Source organism: Dinoponera quadriceps, unplaced genomic scaffold, assembly GCF_001313825.1.
Source record: "Dinoponera quadriceps isolate SergipeBrazil2010 unplaced genomic scaffold, ASM131382v1 scaffold113, whole genome shotgun sequence".
NCBI classification, from domain to species: Eukaryota; Metazoa; Arthropoda; class Insecta; order Hymenoptera; family Formicidae; genus Dinoponera; species Dinoponera quadriceps.
The window spans coordinates 3,597,133-3,609,629 of NW_014554899.1; the positions used below are offsets into that span (position 1 = coordinate 3,597,133).

At 41.4% G+C, this 12,497-nt stretch overlaps 1 protein-coding gene across 1 annotated transcript in view; it reads right to left on the reverse strand.

The window, feature by feature from the left end:
* Window positions 1-159: 159 nt before the first annotated feature.
* Window positions 160-12,497, reverse strand: part of LOC106742621 (LON peptidase N-terminal domain and RING finger protein 3) — a 37,027-nt gene continuing 24,689 nt past the window's right edge. The window contains exons 2-9 of the mRNA XM_014615763.1: window positions 11,599-11,717; window positions 11,248-11,370; window positions 7,139-7,333; window positions 6,748-6,847; window positions 6,459-6,658; window positions 4,273-4,574; window positions 3,950-4,157; window positions 160-3,316 (exon numbers count right to left, since the gene is read on the reverse strand). Coding sequence (XP_014471249.1) covers window positions 2,954-3,316; window positions 3,950-4,157; window positions 4,273-4,574; window positions 6,459-6,658; window positions 6,748-6,847; window positions 7,139-7,333; window positions 11,248-11,370; window positions 11,599-11,717 — 1,610 coding nt within the window. The 3' untranslated portion in view covers window positions 160-2,953. The remainder of the gene's footprint in view (window positions 3,317-3,949; window positions 4,158-4,272; window positions 4,575-6,458; window positions 6,659-6,747; window positions 6,848-7,138; window positions 7,334-11,247; window positions 11,371-11,598; window positions 11,718-12,497) is intronic.

Below are 12,497 nucleotides of genomic sequence, written 5' to 3' on the forward strand. Positions count from 1 at the left end.
TTGGCTGCCAATTCATAACGTAAAAGAGTTTCGCGACGATCAACTTCCTTGGTGAAAATTTTCATCCAACTTACGCAGAAGGCATAAGCTTCGCTCGAAGGAACGGGAGCAAGCGCTTTTTGCAAAAAAAAAACTCGCAGTATTGACTTCGTGATATTTTATTACAATATTGTCCATATGAAGAGATGAAGATAAATATAGAAATGTCGAAGTAAAAATGGAAAGTCGTGTGGCATTACGTAGTAATTGTAACGTAGCAATAACAATATACAAGGTAGGCTATATAGTAATATCACAATGCATGATTCACAATTTCGTAAAAGTCTAGAGAATAGAATATAAATCTAGGTAGAGGATGTTTCTCATTGTTTTTCTTTTCCTTCTTGAATTGTCGCGCGCGCGCGTGTAGAGACGTACGGAACGTACGGGACGCGATATATCGACCGTTTAAAAAAACCTTCCATATATTTCACTTTTTTACCTTATACTTTCGAAAGTTCATACTCGAGGTACATCGATTCGTAGCGATTGTCGTCATTATTATCCCGCGTAAAATAACTAATGTGTAACAATAATAATAATAATAATATTGATGTATACATATACATGACATTTATATAGAAATGAGTGAGCTTTCGACTATATATCATGTAAGCTGATATCAAAAAATATGCCTAATATATTCATAAAAAATCATCCCCACAATAGACAAGACACTCTTGAAGAATTACTCATTGATTATCTTAATTAGCGACGGAGTAAAAGCGAGTTGATAAATTATTTTAGATCTCAGGAACGAGACTCCTTTCCCGGGAGTCTCCCTTATTCTTCTTTTCGGCCTTTCGAAGCGGTCGGCGCGATTCAGCGTATCAACGATCGGCGGAAACTGTGAAAATAATAACGACAATCACGTACCAGCTATGCTTCTCGCAAATATTTTGCTTGCGCGATTGATATGACGTTTCTAACTTCTCAGGCGATCGCTGTGTCCTCGACAATCTGGAGAACCGTCGTGAAAATAAATTATTATGTGCTAGCGCATAGTCGAAAAGTCTTACGAGCGACGGAATAAACCTAAGCGGTACAAAAAGATTTCGGGATTTCGGGTCGCGGCGGAGGACGCGCGGGCCGATCGTCGTTGTGTAATATAAATTCTATACGGCGATCGTCGGTGCGATCGGAAAAGTCCCCGTGATTCATGATCGTGCAATGACGAGTCGAAGAGCCCGAGAGGATTTCGCCCGCATTCGAAATTACTCTTCCGAGTATCTCGCTGCGGATATATCAAATTCTTTCTTTCTTTCTACAATCGCGCTTCTGCGCGTGATTGTACCGGCAGACTCTCGTGGAACGTCCGCGGAGCGATTGCACCAGTGTGACTACGTCGCGAATTCGCCGCCGGCGAATTCGTCGTTTCCGTAATTCGCGCGCAATTTGAGATTCGAGGCATTCGTTCGACGCCAAATTCGCAAGTTGCAAAATCCATAGACATTTGGCGCATAAGGAATCATTGGGGAAGGAGCCGGGTTGCCAGCTGAATGTAAGCGAAGGTTTACCTCGCGTCATCAACGTCATCCTCGTCGATGTCTCACGTTCTCCACTCGATGCATTCGCTCACTGACGTATCTTCGTGCACGAGATTTCGATGCATCTACGTGAAACGGAAGCAAGTCCCTCAACGAGCAGAGAAAACATTGACTAATCGTTCATACATTGAATATTGAATATTGTTCAAACGATAAAGCGTTGACTTAATTTTCACCGCAGTCGGTCAATTAAACATTGCCGAATCCAAAGCTGGAATTCCGATCAACTAGATATTTCATTCGCAACACGCTACGCATCACACTCGATTTCATTATTCACGCTGATTGCGACACGTTTCAAGCGGGATCGCTTACTTCCGATTGCCACGTGTATGCATACGTACTTGTATACATAAATATATGTGTATACATATATATATATATATATATATATATATATGTAAGTATACATAATATATATATTCGTATAATATTTTGGAAGAACAGATTTGCGTATTGCGATAGCGCGAAGAGGATCGGCGCGACTTATCGAGGGGACGCACAATGGGCCCTCTTTCCATCTCTCTTAGATATGTCAACGGTTACACGACGTGGCCGCAAATCGCCGGCAAATTTTGCTTCGCTTGAGAAATCTGCGAGTTTCGCATTGATTCAAGCGAATGACTCGCCTGTCATTTTATCCCGCGGTCCCGTCGATAAGACGCTCAGCGAAGAAGATTTCGCGAGCACGGGATGCAAGGATGCGTGTTCGGGCTGGAACTCTTAACTTAACTTAGACCTAAAAAGAGAGAAGTCGCTCGCGAAAAGCCCTCGCCGGGACGAAGATGGAGAAGCAAGTTCGTGCGTAGTTCGATCGACCGACCCGATTTTCTCACAGGGCATCCCGGGAGTTCACGGGTCCTACGGTTTACTTTGTACGTCGAGTAGAGTCGCAAGGCCGGTCGAAGGATCACGTGGCGAGGACAACGAACGAGAGATCGACGTAGAAAAGATTCGATCGACTGAATGAACAGCTTACAACGAGAGACCGACGAATAATGTCCTTCCGCAGACTTGGACGTGGAAAATATTAGAAACGTAAAAAAGAAAATACCGCGTCATCGGCAATTCTAATGTAAGTCGAGTAAGACTGGGAATATACTCGAAAAAAGTCGAAGTAAATTCAAAAATCTTCCCAAGATTCGCGCGCAATCATTGGAGAAATTAGGGTGCCGCCTCGCGACCGATGTCATCGAGTGACGTATATACGTCGTGGAGCTTGTTCAATTGAAGAATCACTCGATGTGTACCTTAACGTAATCGCTCGGCATCGCAGTTCTCTGTTACTCGAAGTTTCCGGCGGAACGCTGGAAATACGGGATCCACGATCACCAGATCACAGAACGACGCTCCTCCACGATTGCCCTCTACGATTGCTGCACGATCGATATCGCCGTCGACGTGATCGCCCTTCCGTCCATGCAGATGCTCGACGACGTCGTGGTCCGTTCAGAATGCGCGGCCGCGACGGTCGGCTGTCTCTGCTCCATGTGATCGAGTGTCTTCTCGATGGCTCGTAGCCGCTTCTCCAGGCTGGTGGTGCCGAGGATGCCCACCTGCAGCTGCGGGCCCAGCGGCAAGATCGCCAGCAGCCACCATGCCCACGAAGGACCGTCCGGAAGACGCGGCCAGTCCTCCTCCGTGTCCGGCATGCGGCCGAACACCCGTTGGATCTCGGATTTCTGCGTGCTTGGCACCGTGTCCCACCACCTCCGACCTTTCGCTCGCACCTATAAAAGCACAATGAGTTACGTTTCAGGTAAAACGGAATTATCTTTGTGCTTCGATGAAAGTAAAGAATCAAATGTGTTCTTGCTCGCGAACGGAGTAAAAGTTACATAGAGAAAAATTAGTATCTGTTTAAGACTCATATTCTTATATATAAGCAAGAATCTTGTATGAAGATAAATCTTGCTTTTATATGAAGAAATATTATACATAGTTCTACTAAAAATATATTTATGTTATCCAAGAATAATTTTCATGACTTGAAGGGAAAAATATTAGATAGAAAGAACGATATCTTCAAACTGATACAATTCTTAGTTTGCAGATTTATTGTTATTTCTACCCAATATTTTTTCTCTTGATTCATGAAAATTATTTCTGAACAATTCGAATATGATATTTTTAATGTAACTATATAGAATTTCTTCATATATAAGAACAAGTTTTATCTTCATATAAGATAATATATTGTTGCTTAAACATATGAGAATATTAGTCTTGAATTGATACTAAATCTTTTTTTCCATGTGGACGTTTGAAAAAGTTATCTTTATAGATTCAGAATTTTTCATCTTGCCGTGAATAAAAAACTGAACGTTATAAAAATTTATATTTGTAGACTCCGAATTGTTCACCTTATCATGAAGCTCCAGGAGATTCAGGAGTTGAGTCTCCTGTACGACGGTGTCCCTGAGAAATTCCACCTGCGCCGTGTCGTAACCATCCTTCTCGCCGCCGGAAAGTACCCTAAATCTTTTACCGCCGACCGTGCTGAGAATACTGCAACCATCTTTGAGCAATACTCGATCCCGAATGTCCAGGATAGTGCCGTATTCCGCATATCTGAAAGAAACGCGTAGAATCGTCAATTAAATTAACCAAATGTCAAGTCAAAGTTGAAGAAGGATTCACGCATTTCTGCGATCCGAACCCGTTGTGAGAGATGCACTGAACGTACCTTTTCGTGCCCGTCGCGTCCTTGTTGAGACACGCTGCGATGCCAAACTGGCGCACTCCGCTTTCCACGCATCTTCTAACCATCAGCCTGTATCTAGGTTCGTAGACGAAGAGGGGACAGGCGACGCACGGGAAGGCGGTCGTACAGATGAAGATGGCGATCTCTTCGTTACCCAAAAGACCCAGTCCCTGGACCAGTTCGAGCTGATGACTCACCGCTCTGGAGGTGTATTCCGCGGGCGCCACCGTTTTAAGTGCTCTCTCCACGAAGTCTGTCACGGTTTTCTGGCTGCTGGCTAGATACTGGAAGCGCAAGACACGACTTCGTACTTCGCGAGGAAAGCAAATCTGTGTCGACTTACAACGAAATGCGAGACGTATTAATGTCTTACGTGGGAATATTTAGAATGAGGAGGAAAGTGGAAACTTTATTATTTATGTGTATTTATGTGTATATCACATTCATTATATTATTATTTTATATATTATTTATATTATAGTATTTTATATTATATTATTTCATATTATATTATTTTATATTATTTTTTACATTTTTTGTGTACTAAATTTATTATTTTTTATTAAATCTATTTCCAAGAAAATGAAAAAGATAATTAATTATTACTGGCTCATTATTGTTCTTTAGGCTTTTGCTTTTTGGCGCAGAATTCATTCGTTTATTTCAGCGTTTTCCATTTCCATCAAAAGACTTCTACGTAGTAGTACGACGATACGAAATGGGTCTCGAAAACCAATGCATTAAAACTAATTAACCAAAAGAGTAACACAACAACATAATCATCGTAGCACTGCCGGTTATATTCCCAATACCAAAGAGAGCGTCGCAGGAAGAGTCTTTCTAGATAATCAAGCACGATTATCGGTATTGCGTAGATAGTACGAGGAAACGAGGAGCGCCACGTCGCGCCGCGTCGGTGCCGCAAGATCACCGCCCCGACGTCGTTGTCCTCATCATCATTAAATATAATACTCGTATAGAAGATCAGTAATGACGATACGAACGCGGAAGCTCGCGACGGCCGTCGGTGGAGACCGCAAACAATAATCATTTCGATCCGCGGCGTCGTTGTTAACCGCTAGGAAGCATTACGTCTCATTTGCGGGCAGATGTTGTTGCAGGATCTCCGGCCACGTGTTGCCTACATCGAGTTCTTAGCAGAGGCTCGCCACTATGTTTCAATCCTTTCGACCCCGTTGGGTTATATACGGCCCACAATAAGTTAAAAAATTTACTAATCGAATGAAAGCTCGAAGGACGGTTCTTCGCTTAAAATAACGGTAGAAAAAAAACCAGTGAAACAAAATAAAATAAAATTTTAAATAAAGTAAATAAAAAAAGAGTCAGCTGTTATTGTCCTTATTATGTTTATTCGTTTACAAAATTCATTTGAAAACAAATTAGAATTGTTAAATTTATTTGTCCACATGTTTAACCCTTGTCATATTTATTTTCGAGCCTTTAATTCGTCACACTCCAATTCGTGAGACCATTCGACCTTGTCGTCTGGTCATTTTCATTCTAACTAATATTTTTAAGCTTGTGATAGGAATTAGAATTACAAAATCTGAATAAGATGTTCATGATACCAAATTAAGACAATGATTGCGTTCAAATTAAACTTTTATTATAAGAAAAAAATTACAAGAAAATGAAGAAAAAAAGTGTGTTTGGAAAAATTCTGAAATGGTTTTACAAATGCGATTTAAGAAAAAATAATGTTCGTCTGTTGTAGCGGACACTTCATATATATATACTTAAAAAAAAAATAATAGTATGCCATGTTATTCGTCCCAAAAATATATTAATTTAGTCATTTACAAATTATAGCAATTTTCACAAAGAAGTATAATAGGTCTAAATACAGGTAGTATAAAGTAATAAGAATATAAATAGACAAAAATAGATATTTTTAGTTTTAGCATGACTTCACATCAAGCATAGGTTGATAAGCATTTTTGGATCTGCCAAAGAATTATTGTAAAAACTAAAAAATCGGAAAACGTTCAGCGGCTCACTGGACCTGAATATGGCATGCAGGATTAACAAAATATATATATATGGAATTTCTCGGGAGAAAAAGTGAGATCGAAATAGTTAAAATACGAGTCGTATCAGAGTTATTTTTCTGCGAGCATATTTTTTATAAATTAAAAGAATTGTCTTACGTCAGCCAACGATGTGACGCACAGGGGACAGGCCGAGGAATAATCCAGACAGCGATCCAAGCACATCCAGCAATAGGTATGACCGCACGGTGTTGTGACGGGTTTCCAGAGCAGGCGACAACACAGGATGCAATCCAATTCCCCGGCAGTGCCGCCGGAAAGCGGCGGCAAGAGGACTTCGGCGGGTTTCGGCTCGATTCCTGTAAGCGACGTCGTGTCTCGAAATACTTTTCAGGAGGTATAATGGATGCTCTCGTACGCGCCGGGACGATCGATAAAGCTTACTCACTTTTGAATTTTTCCATGTCCTGGTACACCCGATCCAGACTCGCTTGCAGCTTTGTGTTGACTTGCGGCGCGATGGACGACCGAAGTCTTCTGCTTATCGTCTACGAAGCGAAGCACGATAAGGTGAAAGGTGAGATATGCGTTGCGAGCGATTATATAAAAAGGCTGGACGCTATTAGAATATGTCGATAAACAAAAACAAAAAGAGAAACTCGCCTGCGATCCGGAATAATTGAACTCGAACGAAAACGAGAGAACAAAAAAGACGAAAAAAATTATAATTTTTTTCAAATTCAATTAATTTGTCCTCTTTCTTTTTTTGATAACGAGATCACTCGAAATAAGAGTAGAAATGAGAAAATGGAGGAACAAGATTCCCTCGAGGGACACACCTGAGAGAATTCCTCCTCGCCGCTGCTGTTGTCCTCGTAGTCGGACCTGTTCAGGGCAGCGCGTCTGCTGCGTTTGGGATTCATTAACTGATGACGGCGTCTCGTGCGTGACGCGCTCTTCGTTAGACTATATGGCGTGCGTGACGACAGAACGTTCTGTCGACACACTCCGGGCGACAGCACTCTGTGCAGGATCTGCAACACGTGTCCATAAACTTATTAAAATCATATGAATCTGTGTACTGAATGCAAAATCAACGTGCAACTGGCATTCAGTTTATGTTACTCAATCAGACATGTTAATATTTAAAGAATAGCAATCGTAACTAATCATAATTCACGCAACCTGTTTTTAATCAATTCGCCCGTCGAGTTCCTATGGAAGCGAATCGCGAACATAGAACCGAACGGAAAAAATCACTTAAGTAGATATTCTCATTTGAGACGTCGTTTTATAGATGAATTTTGAAAATTTTTCCGAAAAAACCATAAGATATATAATTCTGAAGTTTTGTATATAAATATTTATCTATATTTTAATTATATATAGTAATTTCTACACGTTATTATATATATCATTCTCGATATCAATAAAGTTCTAAATAATTTTTTATAGCGTTGAACGGAAGTTTTGCTTGCATGGTTGCCGCGATTTCGGACGTTGTAGACTTAAACGACGACAAAATTATTAAACTATAAAGTTGTGGCTATCGTCCTTACCACGATGTAAGATAAAAATTGCTTTTCGAAATAGCACGACTTAAAGGAGAAAAATCGATTTTCGGCCAGATATTTTCCAGCTTTGGAAGTCCTTAAAAATCAAAATATTAAAGATATTGATTTCACCGTGGTAGGAGCCGCAAGTTTATAGTTTAATAATATTTCTGCCGTTTTTTTAGAGTTTCAGAAACCTATAACGTTCGGAATCGTGACAATCAATCTTTCACGTTCAGTGCTAACAAAATTATTGCTAACTTTATTAATATTGAAGATAAAAATGTATAGAAATTGCAGTATACGGCTAAAGCATAAACGAGTATTTGTGCAAAAGTTCAGAACTGTTTTATAGTTAAAAAAGGGAATCCTAAATGTCACCTATCAAATGAAACGTTCCAAATGAGAATGCCCCTTTAATGTCAAGGAAACCGCCGTTTCTCACTGAAGAGACTTCAATCCTAGGATTCGAGTCGTGATTGCAAAACGCGATCGCTATCGCGCTGTGACTCGTCATTCGAATCATCGAAGTATTAGCATTGAAAATTGACGAACCATAACGAACTCTACGATCAAAGGTCATTCCAAGTGACACCTTCACCAACGACAGAAGCGAAAAACTGGCCGTTGTTCCCTCAACGAGCGTGCGCCCGGTGCAACTCCCCTTTCTTGTCGTGTCTCCCGCGCACGTCTAAGATTAACGAGAGGAACGAAATAACACGGCCGCCAAATCGGCGGCGATTAACACGCGAAATAACACGGTTGGCCAATGAACGGTTGGCGCGCGCTGGTCGTTTTCGGACGATGAAAGTAAAAGTGTGCCTACCGTAATGCGGAGCCGGCGGATTCAGCGGCACGGGAAAGAATGATTCCTCGATCTTACATAAGTGGCAGTGGAGCTTGCGTCAATGATTCCGCCATCGGCCGCGCGCTTACGTAACAGCCGACGCTCCGAAATTCAACGGGCGCGCGTGCGACCGAGCGCTCCTTTTTTCCCCCTTACCTCCATCTCCTTAATTATTTAACGTCGAAATTCGACGCGTGAGCTCTCGCGTTGAATTATTTAAACGCTCATCGATTGTTGCTACATAGAACCGCGCTTTTTGTCGCGTGCGCCGCGTAAACTCGCGCGGATCTTCGCGGTGACGCAATATTGCGAAGACCGTCCGACAGCAGCTTCCGATGCAGATTAGAACCGTGTAATCGGATGCCGATGCTCAGCTGCGCGTCTGATGACAAATCAATATTATTCCGCGGCTTTCTCATTAGTTCGACGAAAATTACGCGCGCGCACGCAGATTCGACGCGAAGCGTACGAAGCGAGTGCGACGAAGCGTTACATCGCCGGGCGAAACGGAAGTTCACGTGGAAACAACGAGCGAGGGAGGTCGAGCAATTTACGAAATACCGTTAATACCGCAACGTAAGGAAACTTCCGCATTATGCGGAGCGCGATTTCGGACACGACATATGCTCGTCGCGCGTCTGGATTTCTCCAGAGACCGACGAATCCCCGACGATCACCGACATTTCCGGCGAAAGAAATTTCTGTGCTGTAAAGAAAATTTAATAATGAGTATTAAAGTTTGGTAAATATTTGTCGACCACATATTTGATTACTGCAAATAAATAATTTAGTAATGTATACTGTATAAACTATACTGTAGTTCCATACATTGTATATTTAGTACACGGAACTAAATTACTTGATGCCTGCAGTAGTCAAATATTTGGTCGGCAAATATTCACCAAATTTTAATACTTATTGCCAAATCTTTTTTTCAGTGTGGACGAGCGAGATTTGCGTAAATAACGTACGGAAAAAAAGAAAAAAAGAAAGTTATCAAGTATACATTGAGGGAGAAAATATAAGAACAAGCGAATATTTCTTTGGTGGGTTCTTACACGATATTTATTTAAATCTAAATTCACTTTATTTAAATTGACTATTACTTACTTAAACATTATTCTATTTAAATAAACAGAATTTAGGTTTAAGTAAATATCGTGTAAGGATCCACTAGAGAAATATTTGTTTGTTTTTAAACATTTTTTTTCTCAGTGTAAGACCGTCGAAAGTTAAGCGCGAATCTTGTATCGTCATATATGAATCTACTCACATAGAGAAAAATATTGTGATAAAAATATTATACAAAGAGAAGCAATTAATTTTTCTTTTTTTAAATAATGGTTTATTTAAATAAGAAATATTTTCTTGATGATAGCATTAAAATATACTCATCACAATAGAAAAGCTCATTATCATTTACATTACTCAAAATCATTATCATTACTCAAAAGAAGAAAATATGTTCTCTTTTCAAGAATATTGTAAACTTTATCGAAAAAAGTTAAATTCGATTAATTGGAATAAACCGAAGTTTTAGTTTTAATATTTTAGTTGAATATTCTTCATTGAAGGACTAAACTTACTAGGAATCAGAATACATTTTAAATAAATTAGATGCTTATGATGTATTTACGATTATACTTGCGGATGCATAAATTTATAAAATACATAAAACAAATTAATACTGCGGTATGTATTTTTCTGCGTGCAGCGAACATTTAACAGTAACATAACATCAATATTATGATTTCCTGTTTTAACGATGTAAATGCAATATAAGGCACATGTTATGTAACAGTTACATTGTTGAATAGGAAATTATAACATTGACGTTATGTTAACGTTGATTGGTGTTTGCTGAGTACATATCATTCATATTTTCCCGCGAAATAACCGAGAACATTATCCGCGAATAGCGTGTCATGTCTTTGATGAGGATGCGAAAAAAAAGAGAAAAATCCGACGCAGGAGAAATTCTGCATTATGTACGCGAGGGTGGGAAACGCAGTGCGCGGAGTCGGCCGCGTGCGTCACCCGGCGGAAGATCGATATATCGACGCCGCGAGGCGAGCGGAACACGTGGAAACGGCCCATTCGCTCGCGAAGAGTAGCTTCGGCTTGTTCTTCCTCCCGTTCGTTCATTCGCTCGCTCGTTTGTTCGTTCGTTCGCTCGTTCGTTCGTCCATTCGCTCGCTCGTTCGTTCGTCCATTCGCTCGCTCATTCTCTCGCTCACTCACTTGCGCGAATGTGGTTATCGTTACCCCCGGCGTGCGCGGGTCACTCACCTGACGACTATCGTACCGAGTCATTAAGCTGCACGGCCGGCAGTCGTGCCGGAAACGCCGCGGCGCGCGTTTCTTTTGTGTTGATGATGCTCTTCGAGTACGGCCGGTGCACCGCAGCCTTCGGCGCATTCCGCGACTCTTTCGCGCGCGCGGATTCCTGACTCATGAGCTCGGGAATTTCGCAGGCGATTCGAAGATCGGCTGGGACGATTCACCGGGAATCCTCCGGCCGAGCCCCGCAATACGTATTTTACGTTACCTTGGTCAGCTCGTGGCGCACAGCCTGCGGGTTCTTGTCGATGGCCACGCTGATGCAGAGCGCGTAGAGCGCCTCCTCGTGCCTGCCGAGCGCCGACAGAGCGATTCCCCGCCTGTAGTGCCCCTGAACATGCGAAAATGCTGCGTTACGAGACATTTGTCAACTTGGAGAGAAGCTGAACATATTATATATATATATATATATATATGTATGTGTACCAACATAAAAAAGATAGGGAGAGATTGAATTTGAATTTAAAATCGAGACGCGGGCATGCGCGAAATGTCACGTCGCGCGACAAACGCGCGGCCGATAGCGGCGCACGTAGGCGTCGCTCCTGTGTTTCCTCACCTTGCCCCAGTCCGGCCGCAATCTAACTGCATGATCAGCGTCCGTGAGAGCGGCTGAAGGCCTATTCAACAGGAGCAAGACGTGAGCCCTGTTGCTAAGGTGGAGCGGGCTATTCGGCGCTGAAACATGAGAGGAACGGGCTCATAAAATGTCTGCCGAATGGCGGGCGAGTTCTCCAGCTCCGGGACACCGAGCGCTCGTCCCGTGGGAACCCGGCGTTGGTGAATCATCGCGAATAAATTTATCCTGCGGGCCGAATAAAAGTCGGAGTCGACAGAGCGAGAGGGATCGTGTCAACCCGTCAATCGTGCTCTCGCCGAGAGAAAGAGAGAGAGAGAGAGAGAGAGAGAGAATAGGGTGCATAGAGAAGAAAATTGTGAAATCAGTGATAGATATTTTCATATATAAGCAGGAATATTATAATCAGATCTTGAGTGTACGTAATACTTGCATCGATATAAATTTAATCAAATTAAGACTAAACATCTAAGAAGATTACAATATTCTTGCTATATCTATTCTTGATTTAAAAACATTTTTTTTTCTATGTATATTTTAGTATTATAGTTACCTTTGGAAAATAGAACTGTCATAGACTTTTTTACTTAGTCTGTACACGGAGAAAATATTGTAGTAAAAATTACCACTAACTTTCGTAATGCCGAACCATACCAAAATTATAACTGTGATGTGTGTTGTAATCTTTAGTGATATATTTTGTTATAATTCCGATATGGTTCAACATTAGGAAATTTTGTGGTAATTTTTACTGTAATATTTTTTCCGTGTACATACGTTCAAAGAATATATAGACCAGATGTGCACAGCGAAAAACACTAATTTCTTTCCAGAGAGAAAGAGGGAGAGAGAGAGAGATAGAGGGGGAAGGTGGGAGGGAG